Source organism: Mobula hypostoma, chromosome 10 (genome assembly GCF_963921235.1).
Source record: "Mobula hypostoma chromosome 10, sMobHyp1.1, whole genome shotgun sequence".
Lineage (NCBI taxonomy): Eukaryota > Metazoa > Chordata > Chondrichthyes > Myliobatiformes > Myliobatidae > Mobula > Mobula hypostoma.
Genome location: NC_086106.1, coordinates 105005031 through 105031258, shown reverse-complemented (window position 1 = coordinate 105031258; position 26228 = coordinate 105005031). Strand labels below are relative to the sequence as shown.

General features: G+C 38.3%; 1 protein-coding gene across 3 annotated transcripts in view; it reads right to left on the bottom strand.

Moving 5' to 3' along the window:
- Positions 1-18274: 18274 nt before the first annotated feature.
- The window catches only part of LOC134353086 (ubiquitin carboxyl-terminal hydrolase 12), a 50487-nt gene continuing 42533 nt past the window's right edge, over positions 18275-26228 (bottom strand). For 2 of the 3 annotated variants that reach the window (XM_063060972.1, XM_063060975.1), the window contains exon 9: positions 18275-22256. In XM_063060972.1, coding sequence (XP_062917042.1) covers positions 22155-22256 — 102 coding nt within the window. In that variant the 3' untranslated portion in view covers positions 18275-22154. The remainder of the gene's footprint in view (positions 22257-26228) is intronic. The other variant, XM_063060974.1, reaches the window with a different exon arrangement.

The window sequence follows — 26228 nt, the reverse complement described above, 5'->3', positions numbered from 1 at the left end:
CTCCCATCCCATGATCCTCTCCATTCTCCAGCCTCGTATCGCTTTTACCAATCAACTTCCCAGCTCTTAGTTCCATCCCTCCCCCTCCTGTCTTCTCCTATCATTTAGGATCTCCCCCTCTCCCTCCCACATTCAAATCTCTTACTATCTCTTCTTTCAGTTAGTCCTGATGAAGGGTCTCGGCCTGAAACGTCGACTGTACCTCTTCCTAGAGATGCTGCCTGGCCTGCTGCGTTCACCAGCATTTTTTGTGTGTGTTGCTCAGCCGTTTGTCTTTGGCTTCTTACTTGATTCGAATGAGATCTAACATAAGCCTGAGAAATCTTCTGTCAAGACACATTACAGCTCTTAGGAAGCAATGCTGATTACAATTTAAAATGCTCAGTCTTTGGATGTTGTATGAAAACTGACAATACTGACAAAAAATCATTTACTTGTAACTTTTTCTTCATTTTTCTCTCTCCATAGTTGCTTTGAAACAGACTGGGTATTTCCAACACTCTCTTCCGAGATTTCTAGCTGGTACAGTATCCTATATTATCCTAGAGCTCCCTGTCTAATTCACCTCTTCTAGTCGAATCAGTTGTGATTAACGAGGCTTTGCAACTCTTTCAGCTGCTGCCTGCATCTCAGCCTCTACCCACTCACAGATATTCCCTATGTTCTCCTTGTCCATCCCCATTCTCTGCAATTAAAATACATTTGATTTCTAACATTTGCGGCTTCTTTAGAAAGATCATAAACCAGAAATGCTCACTCTGTTTTTCTTCCACAGACGCCATTTAATCTGGTGGATATTTCCAAAAGGTTCTGTTTTCTTGTCGTCAATGTGCTCATCAAAACACAAAATCAAAGCTGATAATCTGTAGCTCTGATCTTATTGATCAACTTGAGTAGGTCTGAAGTTTCTTAATATATTTATACTACTGGACAATAAATTATGACTATTTATTTATCCATACCTTAACCTTTCATAAGATATAGGAACAGAATTAGACAATTTGGCCCATCGAGTCCCATGAGTCATGAGACTGATAGATTTATATTATAAAAAGGACATGTCTCAAGTAAAGATCTGAGGAGCTAATAAAATTTATTTTAAATAAAGTTTTCTGAAATCGCTGGACATATTATTCATAGCATTTTTAATCCGATATTTTTATGATTTTCAGCTTTGGAACAACCTCTGATTTTATTGTGTTATTATTCAAAAGCATACTTCTATCCTTATATAAATCTTGAGGTTATATCGATCTATTATAATTCCAGAACGTAGCTAGGGAAATAAAATCAAAGGGAGGTAGCAGACAACTCAAACCTGTTCTGCTCTTTATTTAGAGCAAAATTGATCTAACTCTAAATGTTTACATTGCTTTGTTTAAAGAATACGAAGATAAGTAGGATGCCCAATGGTGAAGACTGGGATTTGCTCTATTGTGCACCTGCCAAAATGCTAACATAGTCATGATGGGCCAAATAGTGTCCATTTATACAGAGGTCATATAGCATTATACTGTATGATGTTCATGGGGTTTACAAAATTTGTGTAAGCCTAATATATCACACACACATTGCATTATCACATTACTGTGAGAGTGCAATAATATAAAAGAATCATGATTCCATCGATATTTGACAATATTATAAAGACAGGATAATGCACAACTCAGTGCCTGCTATTCCATCTATTACATTTTATTAGTTGATCATTTATACTCTCTTACAAACATGGCTTTAAGAACGTAAATACAGAAGTGTAATACCCACAGTTCTTTGTGGGAATGGGACCCGCTCTCAGAGTTTCACAAATGGCCATTGTTCGGTATGCCAAGGGCTCGGCCTAAGAGCTTCACTCGCCTTCGGAGGTCTGAGATTTTGTGGCTCTGGAGACGGGGGGATCAGAGGTCGGTGCCTCTACAGGAGATTGGTGTGTCGTTGGAGACGGAAGATCTCTGGCTGTGGGCCCAGAAACCGGAGATCTTTGGGCACAGAGCTTGGAAAAGATGATGCAACGGACTTTTAACATCATAAACCAGCAAGTTGGTTGTTATGTCTCCCCTTTCGCTGTGAAATGGAGACACTCCTTTCTCCCTTATTAGGGAGAGGGAGAGCCTGTGGTATGTCGAATACCAGGTGATCAAGTAGTCTTTAGGCTACTGCAGGTCTGTGTCTTTGTTGTTGCTTTGCTCACGCTTGAGTGCTTAGTGGTGGCTACCAATGTTTTTTTTTGCTGGGGGGTGGGGATTGTTGCTTGCTGCTGCTTATGCGTGGGAGGGAGAGAAGCTGGGGGGGGGTACTTTGGAGTTTTAACATTTAACTGTCATTCATTCTTTTGGAGCACTCCTCTGTTTTTGTGGATGTTTGCGAAGAAAAAGCATTTCAGGATGTATATTGTATACATTTCTCTGACATTAAACGTACCTTTGAAACCATACAATGCTGAATTACTCAGATGTTTCCATAGGATACTCCCTCTAAGGATGAAATGTGGGAGACAGCAAGATGCTTTGGCTCAGTCAAGCGCTCAAGTTTGGCAGTCTGGGAGTTCAATTCAGAGGAAGTTCAGTTACTAATATGTACAATTTGCTGGTTGCTGACAGCTGGGACACTCTGACCTAGTTGCTTTTAGATATGAAGAAAATATTGGTTGAGTAGTCAAAAAGGTACAATCGCAATTTGCTTTTTTAAAAAAAGTTTTATAAATATTTGTACCAGATGCACATTATTCCAACTTACTTCGTTTTAAAGATAAACATTGGCTTGCTATTTTTCTCTGAACTTATACTCAGGACTATTAACCAAGTAGTCTGCCTCAGGTGATTTTAAAACAATATCCGAAGTCTGATTTCATACACTCTATAACATCACATAAATGCAACATGGCCTAGCTGGAATCAGGTAATTTCTTGCCATATCTTTTTTAATACATCAAATTAGAAAAAATGCATTGGAGTGAATTGTTCCCACCAAGTATTCTAAGGGATATACTGTAAGTAGAAAGTATGCCATCTTGGTCATGCTCTTTTCTTGCTGCTACCATTAGGTAGGAGATACCGAAGTCAGCAAGTCCTGCTTCTCCAGATTCAGGAACAGCTACTTTCCTACAATCATCAGGTCCTTGAACCAAGAGTCCCGATGCAGAGTTTCAACCTGAAATGTTGACCTGAAACTACTTTCCTCCTACCTTTGCTGTTTAACTGTGGAGATCCTCCAGCAGGTCGTGTGTTGTTCCACATTCCAGTATCTACAGTCTCTTGTGTCTCCAGGTTCTTGAACTGACCTGCATAATCCTAACCCTATGTCTATCGTGGAAGACTATGGACAACCTCTTGTCTTTGTGTTTTTGTTCTGTTTTTTGTTTGCACTGAGGTTTTGCTTTTGCAAGTTTTTTTTTCACTGTGTGGTTTTAGTTTTATGTATAATTTATATTCTGCACATTCTCCATACCAGTGTGCCTGAGATGCTGCTACAGGCGAGTTTCTCATTGTAACGCACCTCACCGAACAGTAAACTTGAGTTAGCAAATTGAGCTATTAAATCTCAAGGAGATACTTAAGTTTGGAATGATTTTGGATGTTAACAGCAGCTATATATTTCAAGACTATTATATCTTCCTCCAAGGTTGAGAAAGCAGAGGAAAAGAAATATGAATCTTCTTGAAACCTCTTTGGAAAACTGCAATGACCTCACTGAAAGAACCTCTAGCCAATGATTGGTATAAGCAAAGAAGGGGGACTCGGATCCCCCTGTGTACCTCGAGTCCATGCATTGGAAGCACACAGAAACCTTGTGTTTGTGGCGGAAGAAGCATATCACCTCCCAAACTACCCATCTGTCTACCTTGCCATGCAAGACGAATCCCACCTACTAGTCTGCTGGACCCAGACTGGCCAAAGCCACATCAAAATCCAGAGAAGTGCAATGGAAGCAAGTCTTCCTCAATCCCAACGAATTACCTATGAAGAAGCCTATGGGTAAACACATCAATAACATTCTAATTTCATTAACTTATTAGCTCAAGTTTTATATATTTTATCATATATAATTTCATTGATGAGATTTTTATAACTTATGTGGTCTTGAAAGGATAATATTACACAAAATATTTGGTTATATCTATTTAGTTTTATGTTTTAACTCCTTTTAATAACCCAATATACTTCCAGTTCTGTTTTATAGCAATGAGGTGATCTAGTTTTGGTAGTTAGTTTATTATTGTCACATGTGCAGAGCAGTAAAGTGATTTAAGTTGCTTATCATTCCAAACGTGAGTACATTGAAGAGGTACAAAAGAAGAAAGAGTACACGGAATGCAGAATGTAGTGTTAGAGTTAGAGAGAAAGTGCTGTGCAGATAGACAAAGTCAGGTGCAAGGACAATGATGAGGTAGACTGAAAAAATCAAGAGTTCTTTTTTATTTTACAAAAGATCCATTTAAGAGTCTTATAAAAGTGGGATGGAAGCTGTCCTTGAGCCTGCTGATCTGTGTCTCAAACTTTTGTGGCTTCTGCCTTATGGAAAGGGAGAAAAGAGAGAATGAGCAGGGTAGAGGGGACTTTGATCATGTTGGCTGCTTTCATGAGACCGTGGGGAGTGTAGACAGAGTCAGTGAATGGGTGGCTGGTTTTCATGACGGACTGGACTGTGTTAACCATTCTTGGCAATTTCTTGTGGCCTTGAGAAAAAAAAATTGTCAAACAGAAGATGTACTCAGCAGGTCAGGCAGCATACGTGGAGGGGACTAAACAGATAACATTTCTGGGCAAGACCTGATAAAGGGTCTTAGCCCTAAACATTGACTGCTTATTCCTCTCCACAGACGCTGCCCAACCTGCTGAGTTCCTCCAGCATTTTGTTTGTGTTGATGAAGGGTCTCAGCCCGAAACGCGGACTGATTACTCTTTTCCATAGATGCTGCCTGGCCTGCTGAGTTCCTCCAGCATTTTGTGTGTGTTGCTTGGATTTCCAGCATCTGCAGATTTTCTTGTCTTTTTGTTTGTATTGCTCTGGGTTTCCAACAACTGTTGAATCTCTTGTGTTTATGAACAGAGGAGGTTAGTCTGTTTAACTGGCAACTTGAACTTGTCATAGCATTTTTAAATATATATTTGTCTCTACGTATTTGATTTAGCTGTACTTACATCACATCATAATATTCAGGAATTTGAACAGTTTGGCTATTTATTAATATTATCTTGCTTTTTTTTGGCATGAGGGAGCAAGAGAAATTGCTAATTATCTTTTGCAACTACCATCTCCAGATTGGGTGGTCTGGAAACAAGTCAAAGAGCAGTAAAATGATGACTACAGGCAATGAAGAGATGGGTCCAAAACAAATGGTAATATTTTGAGATCTGACGTAGAAACAAAAAATGCTGAATGTACTTAACTGGTCGGCAATGTTTGTCAGAGTGTGCTGAGTAACTCCTGTTTGATGTATGGTTTCCATACCTGAACTTATTTGCTTTTTGACAATTTGAGATCTCACAAGGTCAAATTTAGAGTGTATCAATTCATGTCTGAATGAACTCTTAGACTGGGGGTTGGCCACATACTTACACAAGACTAGAATATATTGATCATCCTTAATTGACCTTGAGGTTGTTTCTCAAACCTGGTTAATCTATGTGATAGAGATATTCTGTCATGCTGTTTACTAAGGTGTTCCAATATTTTCGCCCAGTGACAAAAGGAATGCGATGTACTTCTGAGTCAGAGTGTTAATGCCATGTGCAATCCTGAACATTTGATCTTACATTCAAGAGAAAATCTGCAGGTGCTGGAAATACAAGCAGCACACACGAATTGCTAGCGGAAATCATCAGGCCGGGCAGCATCTACGGAAAAGAGTAAACAGTTGATATTTTGGGCTGAAAACCTTGATTAGGACTGAAGAAAAAAAGATGAGGAGCCAGGGTTAGAAGGTGGAGTACACAGAATGCTGGTGGAACTCAACAGGCCACCAGCATCTACGGAAAGGTGTACAGTCGGTGTTTATACAGAACAAAAGTGTTGTTGAATCCTTGCTCTGTTGCTGCAGGGTATCTTGCGGCGTACTCTGTAGCCACAGTTCCCCCGTCACAAAGTTACTGAAGTGAACAGTGGGTAAGAATTTAGATTAGATTATAAGAACACTCAGTCCTCTTTTATTGTCATTTAGAAATGCATACATGCATTAAGAAATGATACAATGTTCCTCCAGAGTGATATCACAGAAAACAGGACAAACCAAAGACTTAACACTGACAGAACCACATAATTGTAACACATAGTTACAGCACTGCAAAACAATACCGTAATTTCATAAAGAACAGACCATGGGCACGGTAAAAAAAGTCTCAAGTCCTGATCAACTCCCGAGTCCCCGATAGCAGGTGACAAAAGGGAGAAGCTCCCTGCCATAAACCTCCAGGCACCGACAACTGCCGATGCCTTGGAAGCAGTTGACCACAGCCGACACTAAGTCGGTCCATCCGAAAACTTTGAGCCTCTGACCAGCCCCTCCGATACAGCCTCCCGAGCGGTATCCTCAGCCGAGCGCCTTCCTCGGCTGCTGAAACAAGCAAAGCCGAGGATTCGGGGCCTTCTGCTCCGGAGATTCCGGTTACCACACAGTAGCAGCAGCAGTGAAGTGGGCATTTCAGAAGTTTCTCCAGATGTTCCTCCATACTCTCATGTCTGTCTCCATCAAATCAGAATTGTGCATGGTCCCCTACTTGACAGATAATAGATATCATTCACTGGAGAGGCAGCGCACGCTGCGTCGCACCGCCATCTTCTCCTCCTCCTCTAAAATTCAGAAAGGAATTTTATTTCTTTCTGAGATAAAATTCCTTCTGTGATTTGCTACCCTTTATCATAGCAGACTCATATTCAGCTAAGAGCTACTCAACATGTAGTACTACACTAAAAGTGACACATGGTGTATGAGTGCAACATATGTACAAAGTGGGAGTTGGCTTCAGGATCAGAATCAGTTTTGTTATCACTGACATATTCCATGAAATTTGTTGTTCTGTGCCTGCTGTACAGTGCAAGACATTTAAGTTCCCATAAATTACAAAAATTAAATTGCGCAAAAGAGGAATAGTGAGGCAGTGTTAATGGATTCATGGGCTGTTCAGAAATCTGATGGCAGAGGGGAAGAAGCTGTTCTTAAAACTTTGAGTGTGCATCTTTGGGATCGTGTCCCTCCTCCCTGTGGCACATCACAGGTAGTGATGGTCATGGCTGCCACGTTTTGAGGCACCAACGTTTGACGATGTCCTTGATGCTTGTGCTTATGATGGAGCTGACAACCCTCTGCACTCTCTTTTGACTGGATTGACACTCCATTCCCCCAACTCCAGAGGGTGCCATGGTAGTGTAACGGTTAGTGTGGTACTCTTACAGCTCAGGAGGTTCTGGAGTTTGGAGTTCAATTCCTGCTCTCTTCTGCAAGGACCCTATGCGACCTCCCCGTGGAATGCGTGGGCTTTCCCTGGGTACTCTGGTTCCCCCCACCACCAGAGTCCAAAGACACGCTGGGTAGGTTAATTAGCCATTGTAAATTGTCCCATGATTAGACCATAAGATATAGGAGCAGAATTAGGACATTTGGCCCCTTGAGTCTGCTCTGCCATTTCATTGTAGCTGATCCAATTGTCTTCTCAGCCCCAGTCTGCCTTCTCCCCGTATCCCTTCAAGTCCTGACCAATCAAGAATTTATCAAACTCTTTCTTACATATACTTAAAGACTTGGCCTCCACAGTTGCCAATGGCAAAGAATTCCACAGATTCACCACTCTTTGGCTAAAGAAATTTCTCCTCATTTCTGTTCTAAAAGGATGCTTCTCTATTCTGAGGCTGTGTCCTCTGGTCGTAGACTCTCCCTCCACAGGAAACATCCTCTCCACATCCACTCTTTCAAGGCCTTTCACTATTCGATAGGTTTCAATGAGGTTAGCCCTTATTCTTCTGAAAATTCCACTAAGTACAGGCCCAGAGCCATCCAATGCTCTTCATATGAGAACCCATTCAATCCTGGAATCATTTTCCAAACCCTCCTTTAAAATATGTTAATTGGATTTGGCAGGGTTGCTGGGGCAGCATGGCTTGAAGGGCCAGAAAGGCCTAGTCCAGGCTGTATCGCTAAATAAAATTTAAAAACTCACTGCCTACTAATTTGCATATCAGCATTTCATTCAACATTTTAAAACATGTTTTCAATCCCAAGAGAATAATCCCAAAACATAATTTTATATTGGTATCAAAATTGCTACAGGTTATTTGATTAATGTAGAATTTTTTTCATATTTACTTCCATTTTTGTTAATAACGTTTTAATCACATCACATAAATGGATACTGTTTCCAATGGCAGCGCCTCATTTTATCATTAAGAAAACAGAATAATAATTGATTTATAAAATGTAATCTATCCATGCAGGCTTTTTCATAGTCATAGTCATACTTTATTGATCCCGGGGGAAATTGGTTTTCATTACAGTTGCACCATAAATAATTAACTAGTAATATGTAAATTATGCCAGGAAATAAGTCCAGGACCAGCCTATTGGCTCAGGGTGTCTGACCCTCCAAGGGAAGAGTTGTAAAGTTTGATGGCCATAGGCAGGAATGACTTCCTATGATGCTCTGTGCTGCATCTCGGTGGAATGAGTCTCTGGCTGAATGTACTCCTGTGCCCACCCAGTACATTATGTAGTGGATGGGAGACATTGACCAAGATGGCATGCAACATGGACAGCATCCTCTTTTCAGACACCACCGTCAGAGAGTCCAGTTCCATCCCCACAACATCACTGGCCTTTGAGAATGATACTGACCAGGGTGTGTAAAAAATTGAAGCATTATTTATGGTATGTTATTTTGTTTCTCTTGGTTTGCTGATCCCAAAATGCTTCAACTGATCTCAATCAATTAAATCTGAGAATGTTGTATTTTTACATTTACTAAAAAAAGACATTTAGGTTTGATATTTGAAATACACATTTTTATGGACTGAGATACAAGAACCTAAATCATATTCTTCTGAAGTCAAGAATAGTGGTGCTATTACTTGCAGAAGTGTGTCACAGTAGTGCATATTCAGGTTAAGCTTTTCACTTCATACACTATTTGTTAGACTTTCACCTATTCCCTTAAACTCTCTCTATTCCTTTATTTCCTTCTCATGCTGTCTGCGTTGCTTATTTCCTACCTACCTTAGCAACTGATATTCTGAGGAATTGTCACCAAACGGAACTTTAAACTCAACCTCTCCTTCCATTGAAGCAGCAGAGAATTTACAGTACTTTCTCTTCTTCAATTTAATGTAACATCTGTAAACTGCTAGATGTTTCAGCTTTGTATTGTTATAGGTATAGACCTGACTGCTCTCGTCATCACTTTCCATTTCTCCTGGGGAGCTATCCGGTGGCCTGTTTGTGTCATCCTAAATAAGAGATCCATCGAATGCATCATTCACCCTGTAACGCTACTCTCTGAGAACTTAAAAGTTTCTAGTTCATCTTTAGATTTAAAACATTGTATTGAGCATTGCATTGCTGAAGTTTGCAAGTACTATCTGAAACTGATACGAGTCCTGGACTTTTGTGCTTGTGATTTGACAAACCTGGTCTAGGATCAGAGATATCATGTAAGAATATGTATAATTTTAGTAAATTATAAATTATTTGTGTTAATTCTAACTGTGTTTAATTGCCTTTGATATCAGAGGTATTTAATAATTATTAGCACAAGAAAACCAACCCATTCAATTCAAATGTAAACCCAGACATCTTGCAGTATTATAATGAACAATTAGGACTAAAGGCTGATTTATACTTCTGTGTCAAATGGACGCCGTAACCTACGCAAGTGGCTGATGCGTGTTGTGAGCATTTATACCTGTGCGTTGGTGTGTCTGCGTCGCTCTGCAATTCGGCACGTCGCGCATGTGCACACATCTGCCCGTGCAAGGCTTCATGGACACGGTAGTCTTTCTCGGGGTAAACAAGTTTAAAGCAGGCATCTTTTTTCGTAAAAGCGAAATGTGCCCTCCATAATTTCGGAGGTCTGTAAAGCTTTATGGAAAGCATTGCAGCCAGGGTTCCTTCCCTGCCCTTCAGTCACCCAATGGGAAGCCATTGCAGCGTAGGAGGAAATGCAATACTACCAAGCAGACCAATCACAGTAGTTGCGGTCTGCGTTGCCGTGACACGTAGTTATATTTTGGGAGAGGTGCGCGTCGGGCTACGGTGTAGAGATCCGCGTAGGCTCTGCGTAGGGTTTGCGGCAACGCCATACCTACAGTGTCGATTTGACACCGAAGTATAAATCAGCCTTTACTGCTAAATTTGAGATCAGAATTGAACTACTGTGTTCTCACAGAATGCATTTTAAAGCGTTTTTGTTTTTTCAGTTATAATTTATTATAATTAATCATAATGTTGACGTTTCTTTGAGCATTCTTTTTTCTGCTTTGCCCTCACTCTGTCTGCATGGGCGCTGCCTCTACAAAAGCCCAGCTGGTCACAGGAATGTGACCTGTCCTCTGCAGATTCTGCAATGTCACTGACAACCATCATCACCAAAACCTTGAACTAGGATGCTTGAGCCGCATCCCCAGCTTTGCTGAAAATTGTCAGCTATATCAGACAATTTGCAATGCACAGTTGCATTTAGCAGGTCACTGATACATTCACTCTTTATCACATTCCCCATCATAAGCTAGCAGCAGTCAGCACCCTGCATTTTTGCCATACCACAATTCCCTAAAGCCTGGGTCATTATTAGAAACAAACATTTTCATCTGGTTCTCAGCACAACACTGTGGGCTTCTAATCTCAAAAACAGCTCCAGTCGTGCAATGTCATGTAGAGACAGAGTGGGCAGTGACCTATTTAAGTCAATGCTTGCTAGTCAAAGAGCAGTAAAGACATGTTTTATTTTTAAATATTTGTACATGCCTTCATAAACATAAGAGAATCTGCAGATGCTGGAAATCTTGGACAACCCATGCACAAGATGCTGGAGGAACTCAGCAAGCTGGGCAGCATCTATGAAGGGGAAATAATTAACGATGAACATTAATTTCTCCAGCTTCTAGCAATTTCTCCCCCTTTTTACAATCTTCATTTTGGTTACCCTCTCACCTCTTCTCTTCTCTTCTCCTCACCTCCCTTAGGTTCTCATCTTCCCAGCCTTTCTTTCATGGTCCTCACCTATCATATTCCTTCATCTTCAGCCTGTCCCCTCCCAGCTTCCTACTTCATTCCCTCTCCCCCACTTTTTTATTCTGGCTTCTGCCCTGTTCCTTTTGATTCCTGATGAAAGGTCCCGATTATTCATTCCCTCCATAGATGCTGCCAGGCTGCTGAGTTCTTCCAGCATTTTGTGAGTTTCTCCGTTATTTTTTTCAGGAAGAAATCCCAGATGCCTGCTTTTGGCTACTCTCTTTACCTACAATTGCTGCATAAACATCATCTCCCTCCCAAAAGACTGATGTATGGTACAGCAAAACTTCCTTTCCAGCAAATATTTAACAGTAGATTGCTTATAAAAACTACAGCCTTTAACATAGTTGCAGTGCTATGAATCATTTTCTAGTGTTCCTGTTGCCAATCAGATATTACTGCAGCTCATACTCTCTGTTTATTCCCCAGCCATTCACCCACCACAGCCCTAGGAAACATAATAGGTTCCGAAGGATCAAGTACAAATTTGGGGAATTTCAGGTGACAATTTCAGAAAACAAAATTCACTGTATCTTGGCTGGGACAGGAGTTTTGGCGAGGAGGCTGGACAGTGCAGACAAATCTCTCTGAACCAGGATATTTCAGGACTGAGAATAATGATATCAAAATATATTTAACAGACACAAAAGAAAAATCACTCTGGACGATGTGGATGAGTGTGTCCTCACAAAGTCATTTTGTTTTCCCCAACCAGAAGTCCTGAATGAACAAGTGATCTGCAGTCTGTTGCGGTCTAAAAATGGTGCCATTCGGGTCTGGGGACCAAAGTGCAAGTGGTCCAGGCATGAACTCCAGAAAGCCATCTCACATGCAAAGTGGTCACTCCAGACCAAACTTGAACCACAGAAGGATGCTTGACGGCTGTGGCTTGAGTGCTCTCACCTCTACAAAGGAAAACCAGATTACATATGTGACAAGGTGAGATGAACTAAATGCCCATTATTCACGCTTTGACTAACAGAACATGAGGCACATGCAAAAACTCCTACAGCTCCCAACGACCCTGCAGTTTCAATCTCTGAGGCCAACATAAGAGCATCCTTCAGGAGGGTGAACCCATGAAAAGTATCTGGCCTAGACAGTGTACCTATCTGAGTACTGAAGGCATGGTGCTCATTGACTGCCTGGAGTGTTTACTGACATCCTTAATACCTCACACCAGCAGTCTGAGATACCCACCTGCTTCAATCATATCAGTGCCCAGGAAGAACGTGGTCACTTGCCTCAGTGACAATCAATCAGTACCACTTATATCTACTGTGATGAAGTGCTTTGAGAGGCTGGTCATGAAGCTTATCAACTCTTGCCTGAGGAGTGGCTTGGATTGGCTCCAGTTTACCCACTGTCACAACAGGTCAACAGCAGATACCATTTCATTAGCTCATCTTTCAACCTTGGAACATCTGGACAGTGAAGATGCTCTCAGTAACTGTAGCTCTTCATTCAATGCAATAATCACCTCAAAACTAATCAATAAGCTGCATGATCTAGGCTTCAATACCTCCTTGTGCAACTGGATTCTCAATTTCCTTACTGACAGATCCCAGAATGACAACAGCATCTCCTTTGCAAACACCATCAACATAGGTGTACAAGACCATGTGCCTAGTCCCCTGCTCTACTCACTTTATACTAATAAATATGAGGCTAAGTACTCCAGTGCCATATTCAAGTTTGCTGATGATACTACCATTGATGGCCAAATCAAAGAAGTGACAAATTGGCATCTAGGAGGGAGATTGAAAATCTGGCTGAATGGTGCCACAACGACAACCTCTCACTCAACATTAGCAAAATCAAGGAATTGATTACTGGCTACCGGAGGAATAAATTTGGGGTCCATGAGCCAGTCCTCATTAGGGGAATGGAGGCAATAACTTTAAATTCATTTGTACTTGTTTGAGGATCTGCGCATCAGAAGTCTGTGCAAGTTCAGCATGCCATCTAAATCACTCATGAACTTCTACAGATGCACAGTGGAGAGTATCCCGATTGGTTGAGTTATGATGTGAACAAGGTCACTGGAGAGACACTAAAGCTAGTGGATATAGAAGAGTTTTATTCAGCAAAAACCAGCAACAGGCATCATATTGAAACATTCTTGATCCAAGTATTATATGACATTTTTATATGCGAAAGATCAAAGGAAACAGCAGGACAATTCTACAGTTACAATGTATCTAACAATGCTTACTTAGCATTACATATAGTTTTCAAACACCTCCCTCTTCATACCCACACTCCAGACACCCAAAATGTATGTTAATCCCCACCGACTGCGGGTTGCATTCCTGCATATGCAGGCTTCTGTGGTCAAGTGGAAGACCATTGTTCAGAGCTGTGTTTTAAATTCAACCTACAATCCATGTTCAGGTATGAAGACTGGCTACTATTAAAATCATTGTTGCCTGTAGACCGTAACTCCAGAATATGCCCTAACAGTTGCATCACAGCCCGATATGGAAAAAGCCTGCAAAAAGTAATGGGTATAGACAAGTCAATCACAGGAAACGCCCTCTTCACCATTGAGCACACCTATCAGGAAAGCTGCCACAAGAAAGCAGTATCCATCACCAAAGATCCCCCCCCCCCAATCATCCTTGCCATGCTCTCTTCTTGCTACTGCCATCAGGAAGGAGGTACAACAGCATTAGGTTCTACATCAACAGCTTCAGGAAACTATTACCCTTCAACCATCAATGTGGATAACTTATTCACCTCAACACTGAACTTATTCCACAAACTAAGGATTTACTTTCAGGGATTCTGCAACTCATGGCCTCAATATTTTATTACTTACTTATTATTATTATTACTTATTATTATTATTTGCTTTTTTGTGATGTGGTCTTTCATTGATACTATTATGGTTATTGAGTTATGGATTTATTTGGAGTATACCCCCAAGAAAATGAATGAACTTTGAGATGAAGGGTCTCGACAAAACATCAGCTGTTCATTTACCTCTATGGATGCTGCTCGACCTGTTTATTTCCTCTAGCAAATCGTTTTTTTGTTGTTCCAGAATTCAGCATTGCATGTCTCCAAAAAGACGTATATTGTAATTTTATACTTTATACTTTATTGTTGCCAAACAATTGATACTAGAACGTACAATCATCATAGTGATATTTGATTCTGCGCTTCCCACTCCCTGGATTACAAATATTAAATATTAAAAATAGTAAAAATTAGTAAATATAAAAATTTAAATTATAAATCCTGAATAGAAAATAGAAAAATGGAAAGTAAGGTAGTGCAAACAAACTGAGAGGCAGGTCTGGATATTTGGAGGGTACAGCCCAGATCCGGGTCAGGATCCAGATTTTAAATTTAAATTTAGTTTTAAAAACACATTGATTTTTGCTTTTATATTGCGTGACTACTTGCCTTATGTGTGATATACATACAATTTATACAATCACCAGAGAGAAATTCAGTGAAGATGTTATTCAACTCTAATAGTAGCGAGACCTTTACTATTTTCTTAAAAGCTATATTGTGCAAAGGCAATATTAAATGTGTTTGATATTCAATTAATGTTCACCTTCCTTAAGGTGAAAATGAATTGAATATTGTATCAGCTAAATTGTTTGTAGAATATACATAAGTTACATACAAAATAATCAGTGTCCTGATTTTTCACTGTAGATTAGAATTAGAATGAGGTTTAGTATCACTGCAATATGTCATGAAATTTGTTGCTTTGCAGTAGTACAGTGAAATACATAATAAAAATGAATTAGAATAATTCACCACCTTTCCCACCCTCCCCCCACCTTCTTTATAGGGCCTCTGCCCCTTCCCCCTACAGTCCTGATGAAGGGTTCCAGCCCGAAACGTCGACCGATCTTTTTCCACGGATGCTGCCTGACCTGTTGAGTTCCTCCAGTGTGTTGTGAGTGTTGCTTTGACCCCAGCATCTGCAGATTATTTTGTGTTTAGAATAATATATACTCTGTATATTATATAATATGTAGTGTAAAAAAAAGTGAGGTAGTGTACATGGGTTCATTTTCCATTCAGAAATCTGATATTGGAGGGGAAGATGATGTTCCTAAAACTCGAGTGTGTGTCTTTAGGCTCTGAAACTTCCTTTTATGGTAGCAATGAGACGAGGGCACGCTCAAGGTGACTGGGGATCCTTAATGATGGATGTCACTTTTTGAGGCATTGTGTTTTGTAGATGTCCTCGATACTGTGGAGACTAGTGCCTATGATGGAGCTGGCTAATTTTGCAACTTTATTCAGCTTTTTACAATCCTGTGCAGGGGCCCCTCCATACCAGTGAGGCAGCCAGTTAGAATGCTCACCGCTGTACATCTGTAGAAAATTGCTAAGGTCTTTGGTACTCCTAATTAAATATATTTTCATGACTTCTTTGTAATTGCATTAATATGCTGATTTTAAAGAACTGATAGATATTGCAAAACATTCACAAAAAAGCAGAATCATGCCACCAATGATAATTGCTCTCAGCACTATATCCATCACAACTTTCAAACAGCATTATACTCAGTACCCTTTTCAGTGGGGAGAATGCTTGTATGGATAGCAACCAGTGCTGGATCTCAGGGATTGGGATTGCAATTGACTTGGGCTCTAAACTGCAGCAGCCCAAGTACATTTTTCTAACATTTCTTTTGCGATAGTGAGAAACATCCGGGGAAATGGAATGGAGGTGGTCTATAGCACAATGTTAACTGTGTCGCAGCCCAGCAGGCAAGTTGCACCAGATTTTCCTGAAAGAGGTCATCTTCTATGATAGTATATCAAGTATTTGGCGACTGCAACTAGAAGACAGAAACTACTTTTTTTTTGGTTCATTTCTTGTCCTGTTGAAGGATAGATGGAATGCATCTTTGGTTCTCCTGCAGATGTAGCAAAGAATGTGGCTACAATATTGTAAGACCAGTTATGAAAGCTGCCTGAAGGTGATTGCTAACTCAGTTAAAACATTCCTGAGTGCATTAACCCATATACAAACTTTGAAAATTAAGTTATTTTGTCTACTAGCTTCCAAGATACTTTGATCTTTATGTGCACCATCTCTGACTCTTCCTTTCCTGGATCACTCCACGCTTTTTCCAGAGAAAAGCAACAAATTTCTATTACCCAGCAGACCGTCTCCCATAGCTACAGTTGCAAGAAAACATCTGTGACCCTTTTGCAATTACCTGTGTGACGAAGGCCCGTCACTAACTACGGACAGCATATGGCGCACTCGGTAAAACACTCATCCCCAGCAGTAATAGTGACTGGGTCTGAAACAGAGCTGCTGCATGGAGCTGTCTCATAGGGGCAGCAGCAACCTGCACAGGTGTGCTGATGGTGGAGGATACCATCTTTAATTGGATAATTGAGTTAATTAGCTTTTGGTTGGTCTAGGGGGAGGGGCTTAGCAGTTATAAGCCTCAGGTTACCAAGGCTTTGGTGTTTAGTCTGACAGTTATATATAAAAATAACCATATGGCTTGAGTCGCAAAAATAAATTGAGGTGCTTTTATTTACCTCAAAACAAGACAAAAACTTGGGGGGGGGGGAAATATATATATATAGTTTTTTCCCCCAGTTTTTGTCTTGTTTTGAGGTAAATAAAAGCACCTCAATTTATTTTTGCGACTCAAGCCATCTGGTTATTTTTCTTAAACAATTGACCCACAGTTTTTTGTGACAACCTGGTTTTCTACATTAATTACTCATAAAATGTGGTCTGATCTTCATCTACGTCACAATAATAGGCAAACACAATCTGCCCAAATTAGCAACACACAATGTACTTTTTGTGTCTTTATTGAATACATTGTTAAATCATTTACAGTCCAGACGGGAAAAATATGTGAAGCTTTGTATTTAATAACTGGTAGAACCTCTTTTAGCAGCACTAACCTCCACGAAACATTTCCTGTAGCTGCTGATCAGACTTGCACAATGACTATGTTTAGAACAACAATGAATTTTATACTATTTTTTCTCTAACTTCCCAGATATTGTTATCAAGACAGAAATCCTAACATCATCTTACTAGGTTTATACTCTTTGCCCTATCCATGTCTCCACCACCCTTTTATGCAGCTTGAAACTAAACTGCTTTCCCTCCTTCCTCATTCTCACAGGTCTTTGGACTGAACGCTAATTGCATTTCCTTTTTTCACAGGTAGTACGTGGCTTGCTTAGATCTTTTGCCTTAATTTCAGAATTCCACATCTGCAATTTTGTTTCGATTTTTGAGTTAAAAATGTCACCCAGCTAACTGAACTGCACATTAGTAGTGAATTTGCAAACAGCAGTAGCACAAACTTACTTGAGACCATGTGCTAAATACATATTACAATTTTCCTTTTGCACACTCAGAAGAGGAACCATGGTTAAACCCATGTCTGTAAGTGCTAATGGGTATACTGTAAGTCTTACAAATGACATTGAACTCTTCTTCCGTTCTCCTATTAACTTGCTGCCATTGTCACCTATTTCATGCAGCACCATGATAATGCCCAAAGCAATCAATCATCAGCGATAGCGGTGTTATTTAAATGGCATCAAGAAGAAAGAAAATCATACAAAGCCCCACCAGAAGGAAGGAAACATCATCCAATAATGTCCCAGCCAGACTTTTGGTTCAATTCCAAGAATTTTTTCCTACATTTTTATTTAGATCTCATTTGCTGTTAGGGTCTGTTTTAAGTTGTAAATTAAAAGAAAAAGTTAATCAACAGTATTAAAAATCTAGGGAGACATTTTCAGACATTAAGTGGAAAGGCAACATACTTCCATGGAACAAAAACGTGATGTCAAGGGCCTGAGAGTGTGAAACTCAAAATAGTAAACAAAAATCCTAACACTTTATTCCAAAGTTTTGACTGGAAATTGCAAGATTCAATATGCCATTTCAAGAAGTAATTACTTCTAAATTTCTTACTGTGGGCTTTGTATTATACTCAACTTTCATAACCTTGAACTATAAACAATGCCTGACATTTAGCCAATACCTAACTAAAAATAAAAGGCAGTAGAGACTGATGCAATTGGTGCTGGGAATGTACTGTGCAAATATTCATGTGCTCCTACTTTAGTACCAATTAGGAAAACAACAATAGTTTAACATCAGGCTACATGAATTTTTATAGTACTGGGATTTCTAAAACTTCAGTAGTCAAGACTGAGCAATTTATTGCAGTTGCATATGTGGACATTTATTTATCTCACCATAATGTGATACAAACACATAGGTCAACTAGATTCAAAGAGATGTATACAAAAATGCATCTGGTTTGTGAACAACTGAAAATCAATTCAAATGACATTTTAAAAGCATATCAAGTAAATTGCTACCCTGATTAACAGCTTTTCACAGTAATAAAGTCTTTCAGGCACATTACTGATTTTTAGCCTTGGAAGGAGAATGATGAAAAATAGGTAAACAAAACACTCTCTCTAAGTTTTGTGTTGCCTCATAAATAAACAGGAAACCATTTAAAGAATTATAGCACTTGTACGTGGAAAAATAGACTCAGTTTATTGATATGACCTCTGAATGGAATCCAAGAATTTGGAATAGAAAGAGATATATATACACAACATATATTGTGGGAAAATTAAAGAGTTAAAAAAGACCTTTCACCAAAGACAGATGAGAGGAAACAAATCAAGTATCATGGAGTCAGTACTAATATTCACTTAAGTTGTCATAATATTGCAGAATGCCTGGTGTACATCCACAGAATGTGAGATTACCTAGAAGTCTCTCTTTAGAAGTAAGTTCATGGGAAAGAATTGGAAATGCAATACTCCCTTGTGGAATTTTTAAGAGTGGCTATGACTGCTTCATTTCCCTCTAAAGTAAAAACTTAATAGCATTAAAGCTATTTTGAGAAGGATAAAGAGAAATAATTAAGGATTGTTGGTTCATTTTTGGCCTTTTGCCACTGGGAACCACTTAAAATACAGAACAATGTGTTGAAATGATAGTCCATTGTGTTTGATTTAAATAAGCAGAACCAATCTTAGATCAGTGCTCAAAAACAAAGCTGCCCAGAATTAAGCATTAACTGATAAACCAACTCAAAAGAAAGCACAATGGCTGATATGAGAAATAAACAAAACTAAATTTTAAATTTTGGATTTTCCTTTACTTTCTACAAAGATTACCATGTGGATAATTTGCCAACGTAGTCATTGCTATATTCAAAGAGATCTGACAATTAATTTCAACCTAAGTTGTTTAATTTCCTTATAACAAATCGCTAAAAGCAAGAAACATGGAGTCATGGAAATAGATTTGATGTATTCAGGTCAGGAGGCATCTGTTAACAGATGATGGTCAATTGGTGTTTTAGGTAGATATGAAAAACAAACTATTACACTAAGAAGCCTTTTGCTGTAATGTATTCCAATTACAAATGCACTTCATTTCTTACCCCCCCCCCCAACTTAAAATGTTTAAATAGCCCTTACTATGCTACACCAAAATTTAGTACCCTTTGATCTTGGCCCTGGCACATCTGTTCTCTCCTGATGCAATATCTACCTATTCCCCAACCATCAACAATCTTCATCAACAGAATTAAATGGAGATTTGACAAATTTCTTAAGAAATCCAGCAGCCTTCCCAGAATCTCAACCAACAGCCAACAATAATGACCCTAAAATTTCTCTTCACAAGGTGTCAAAAGCAGTTACAGTAGTTATGAAAGTGCAGTCATCTGAAAATATTGTGATCTACACTGATCTTTTTACATTGGCATGCTAATTGCAAGGTCATGGAAGCTGTGATAACTGAAAAATAAATGTCAGCTCAGAAGAATGTACTCAAATATTATACAAAAAGAACACAATAACAAAGTTTTGCACAATTGCAAATAAGGATTCTGAGTGCACCATTTTCTAAGTAGAACCAGGATCTGATGAGAGGAAGTCACTTAAGAATATTGCTAAAATTAAAATTGTGATGACCAAAGTTATTATAGATCTTGCATAATATCCACTATCCATTGTTCATTTATATTTATTCATGTGGGTATAAAAATAATGGAAACTATTTTCCTCTGGAAAGATTATGGTAAATTAGGTGCTATTAAGTTACACTATTATAAAGCTATGGGGCAACTTAAAATCCTTTCATTTACCCCATAGCTTTTTAATTGAGCTGTGTGGATGTGGCTGTTATTTCTATGAAAACATTTTTTCAGATCATATTCAAACAATTCAGGAAAATATCTTACCTCCGGTGATTATCCTAAAACAATATTACCAGGTATATGCTGAAAAATATAATAGCAAGTTCTAATAGACCTGCTGTAACTAGTCCTGCAGTGGTTTTTCCAAGTGTATGATGCAAGTAAGCTAAAAACAGTGTATTTTGTCCTGTTGGGTATAATGAGAAGTAACCTTAGCCACTGAATATTCTATATTAATCTGTCTTTTCCTTTGTTAGGATCTTCACTATTATCACAGAGTAAGGCATGTTTAGAAATAACTCTCACCGTAACTCAACATGCAGTACACTTGACAGCTAGTAAAATAATTTGAAGCAGTGGAATATGTTGAAGCTTCAATGGTTTGCACCACATAGTGGCATAGGAAGCACACACCCTTCCAGTATGGACTTGAGTCAGTTGTTTCTGTTAATGGGCATGGTGCAAGGCACTGAAAGGCTAAAAAGGAAGGAACAGAAACAGGAAGATACAACAAGCAACTGCTAATTGAAGTCCATTCATTACACCAGAGCCTTAATTGGCCACTTTATAAATACTGCACAGAATCACTTTCGAAATTCTTTTGGACCATGTGTTACCTTTATTCAACACAGGCAGCATCCTTGGAATACAAGACTGTGTCAAAACACACCTCATAAGTTATGCCTGTTTAGATACTTATAAATCTGTATCAAAAGTGCACTTTGTAACAGGTTTTCAATCTATAATACATCTTGCACAATAGTGTATCCTGCAAGTTTTCAAATCACACACGTTTTTGTTTGTAAAAATGTTGAACCCAATATACAAAATACATGTCTCTAATGACCTGAATAACTTTCCATTACAGTAGCTGAAGTTCATGTTCACAGTGTTATTATTAACACTGTACTTGGCCCACTGGTCACAAGGGAGTGTTCATTTACCAGTTTGCGGGGAGAGAGGGTGGGGAGAACTTAAGCTGGTTGGAACTGAGGTGGAGTAAAATAAAAATTGATCAAGGCATTTCCAAATTATTTTAAAACTTTTATAGGTATCAAATTTCATTCACTTCTCACAACTTTAAATGCATAATTTTGTCTACTTTGTTGCAAGAATTAAAGATTCAGCAGCACCTGTTGTCAAATATAGCCCTGATCACCCAAGTTCTACTGCAAGCCAATACGCCTCAATGCGTCATAAGCATATAAATTCAATAGTGATAACTGAACCCCCATAATTTTGATGGGGGTAGAAATAATAGAATGCATTCCATTTAAAAAATTAAATCTTAAAGAAAACTTTCAGAATTAGAGTTTTAAAAAATATAATCAATGTTTTGCCATATCAGAATGTTTTCAATGCTGAAATCAATTGACTTAATACATTAGTAACTAAATAATTTACAGTAGTGTCAAATATACTTAAAAAAGTCAAATTATATTATTGAAAACTAGTTTAAAAAAAGTTATTGAAAAAAGCAGTTGGACCAGCTTGTTTTTTTTTTCACCTAGTGTACAATGATTTTGGAAGATGATACACAGCAACAGGAAGAGAGTGGTAAGAAACACAAATGTCTTGTGCCATCATGCTGTCAGCATACATTCATACTCTCAGCCTGCATACCAAGATATCCTTGCTGTTCATTATTCTCTTTAGCTGGTTCCAGTCCCACTACATTAGGGGAGAATGCCGTTGAGAAGCAGCTTCCTTCAGGATGACGAGTAATTCACACTTGAAATTCCTTAGTCCCTTGATTGGTAGAAAAGAATATAACCTGATTCTGAGTTTTTGGAGATGTCTGATGTTAACCCATAGAACTCTTCAATTGCTTGAGCATCTATTTTCTGCAATTTGAAAAGAACATTCAGGTTTAAATGTTGAATATTTCACTACAATGTTCTTGTTTGGTTCACTATTACTTTATTGTTTAGCCATTACAAAAATTAAAATATTTCATGAAGAAGCAAAAAATTAATAGAAACAAATATTATTTTAGCACTAATAGCTTTTCCAAATAACTTGATGAAAATAGTTTAAAACAGGACTTTAATAAATAAGTTTACATTTCATATTTAATATGATTTATAGTTTATGTCATTCAATGCATTCTTAAAACAAAATAACTACACTTCTGGATCTCCCACAGATTAGCTAGTTTAATACATTAAATAAAAATCACACATTATTACGATTAGCTTAAAAATACTTCTTTTAAAAACCCACTGAAATGGGGGATTTCCATACATTGAAAATCTTAAATAAAAACATTAAATACTGGAAGTGCACAGTTCTTTCATTTATCCAATACTACAAGTGGAGAAAATGCAGATGTTATATAGAGAAACTAATTATCAGCAAAATTTTCCACCGGTTTTCAGGTTGCTGTTGTACAAATTACATTTAATATAAAATTTGATTTAAGTGTCATTTCTTTTTTCTCTTTTCTTTTTCAATCTTTTAATTAATTTCAACATCATAAACATTACAAAAATAAGTACAGAGCAATTGGGATTATATTGATAATAATTAGTTTGTACAAGTATAAACTCAAATGGCACGTAATTAATAAGCCTCCCAAAATCTCACAAAATTACCAATAATATAGAAAAAATATACATGAAAATACAAAAATATCGTAAAAAAACAAAAGAAAAAAAATCCCCGTAGAAAAAAAACTAATCTAACTAAACTAGAAGAAAACTAAAGAGAAAAAAAAGAAAAAGGGCTATTATGATATCTCAGATAAAACCAATAGTGCCGCTACTTCCGCTCCTCTCCCCATATATTGAAGTAACAAAATGGAATTGGAAAAGGTCAAATTACATCATGTGAAAATGTTGAATAAACGGTCTCCAAATCTCATCAAATTTAATAGATGGGTCAAAAATGACACTTCTAATTTTTTCTAAATTTAAAAAAGACATAGTTTGAGAGAACCAGTGAAATGTAGTAGGAGGATTAATCTCTTTCCAATTCAATAGTATAGATCTTCTAGCCATTAGAGTAACAAAAGCAATCATCCGACAAGCTGAGGAGGTCAGATGACATTGTTCTATCATTGGTAAACCAAAGATGGCAGTAATAGGATGAGGTTGTAGATCAATATTCAAAACAGTTGAAATAATATCAAAGATATCATCCCAATATTTCTTCAACAAAGGGCATGACCAAAACATATGAGTTAATGAAGCTATCTCAGAATGACATCTATCGCATACAGGGTTTATATGAGAGCAATAACGAGCTAGTTTATCCTTGGACATATGAGCCCTATGTACAACTTTAAACTGTATCAATGCATGTTTAGCACAGATAGAGTAACAATTAACTAGTTGGAAATTTTTTTTCCATTCCTCAGTAGGTAAAGTAAGCTTAAGTTCCCTTTCCCAATCGTTCTTAATTGTATTCGAAACATCTGGATTTATTTTTGTTATCATATTATAAATAATTGCTATTGAACCTTTCTGAAAGGGATTTAAATCTAAAATTATTTTCCATTATATCAGAAGGATATGAAATCAGAAAGGTAGTAAGAACAGTATTTAGAAAGTTTCTGATCTGTAAATATAGAAAAAGAAATGTAGAAACATGCAGAGAAAGAAATAGTCATTTCTTTTTCTAAATGGCTATCAAAACATAATGAGTTAATAAAATAATATCACAGAAAATAGACAGATAGATAGATAGATATACTTTATTAATCCCGAGGGAAATTTGGTCAAAATCAGTAGTAAGCCTATATATTTTGAGTTTTCTCTTACATCACATTTTGGTTTCTGGGAATTTTAACACACAGAGGTTCAGCCTTAGAACTGGAGTGTTAAATACTCCACTGTTAAGTATCCCTGCCACTGCCCGCAAGGAGCTTGTACATTTTCCCCACAACCACGCGGGTTTTCTCTGGGTGCTCCGGTTTCCTCCCACAGTCCAAAGACGTACCAGTTGGTAGGTTAATTGGTCATTATAAACTGTCCTGTGATTAGGCAGAGGTTAAACTGGGGGATTACTGGATGGCTTGGCTCAAAGGACTGGAGGGTATACTCCATGCTGGATGTCAATAATAAATACTGATAAAGTAGCATTGGTAAATAGCACCGTTTTTATGAATTCAAGTGTATTAAAATTAATTTCAGTAATGACATAAAATACACACTTTTTTGGTACACTTGGCACTAGTAGTCGTGTGACTTCTATATGCCCAAAAATTTCATTTAGTCAAAAATCAGATATGATTGATGGGGATTTTTTTTTATGGAATCACAAATTTACAGCTCTGTACCACTTACCAGATTACATCTGTGCTGCTTTTGAATTATATCCTTTGCATCATGCATATAATGTTCCAGTCAATTCTCTTATAAAATTATTTATAAGAATCAAATTTGAGTACTTCTTTAAGTCAGAATGTATTTTTCTATTAAAGCTTCTTATCACCTTGATTACCTCTTACCTGAGGAAAGTAATCCTAAATTTTCCAGTCTTTCCTTGTAAAGGAAATATCCTAGTGCTAATATTTAGAGTACAGGTTGCGTACCCCTTATCTGAAAATCCAAAATCTGAAATTTTTTTGAGCGCTGACATGACGTCACGAATGGAAAATTCCACAAGGAGCTTCAAAGGTTCCCAACAATGCGTGGGTCTCTGTGCACCAAACAATTTACATTGAACTTTGGACTAATGGACAGAAGTTAATGAGAAATAGAAAAACACTGCATAAAGTGAAAAATGAGATTTTGATCGTGTATTGAAAGAGTGGATTCAACAGCAGAGTGAACATATGCTACTTAACAGTATGCTGATCATGAAAAAGCAAAGATCTATCACGACAAACTGAAAATTGAAGGTAATTGTGAATATTCAGCAGGTTGGTTGCAGAAATTTAAGAAAAGGTAAGGCATTAAATTTTCATTCAGGGCCCCAAACAGTAATCCAAGTGAGGTGATACTTCACCTGTGAGTCTGTTGGGGTTATGAACTGTATCTGGCACTCCCAGTGTGGCCTCCTGTATGTCAGTGAGACACGACATAGATTGGAAGACCACTTTGTCGAGCACCTGCGCTCTGTCTGCCAGAAAAAGCAGGATCTCCCAGTGGCCATCCATTTCAATTCCACATCCCATCTCCATTCCGACAGGTCAGTCCATGGCCTCCTGTACTGTTGTGAGGCCCCACTCAAGTTAGAGGAGCAACTCCTTATATTCTGTCTGGGTAGCCTTCAACCTGATGGCATGAACATCGATTTCTTGAACATCCAGTATGCCCCCCCCCATCATTCCCTCTCTCACCTTATCTCCTTACCTGTCCATTACCACCCTCCCCCTTTTCTTTCTTCCATGGCCTTCTGTCCTCTCCTATCAGATTCCCCCTTCTCCAGCTCTGTACCTCTTTCATCAATCAACTTCCCAGCTCTTTACTTCACCCCTCCCTCCTCCCAGTTTCATCTATCACTTTGTGCTTCTTCCTCCCTTCCCCCCACCTTCTAACTCTGACTCATCTCTTTTTCTCCAGTGATGAAGAGTCTTGGCCTGAAAAATCGACTGTACTCTTTTCCTGGCCTGCTGAGTTCCTCTAGCATTGTGTGTGTGTTGCTTGGATTTCCAGCATCTGCAGATTTTCTCTTGTTTGAAATTTTTGAAGCGTCTGCTGATCATGAAGCAGCAGAGGAATTCATTGATGAGTTTTGCAAATATTGTTGCTGAACACCAGAACAAGTTTACAATGCTGATTGTTTTTTATATATTGCATAAAGCCTCAAAAAGAGTAAAATACGAATACAGTGTACTGTAACTTTGTAATCAAACACGGCATCATAGGTAG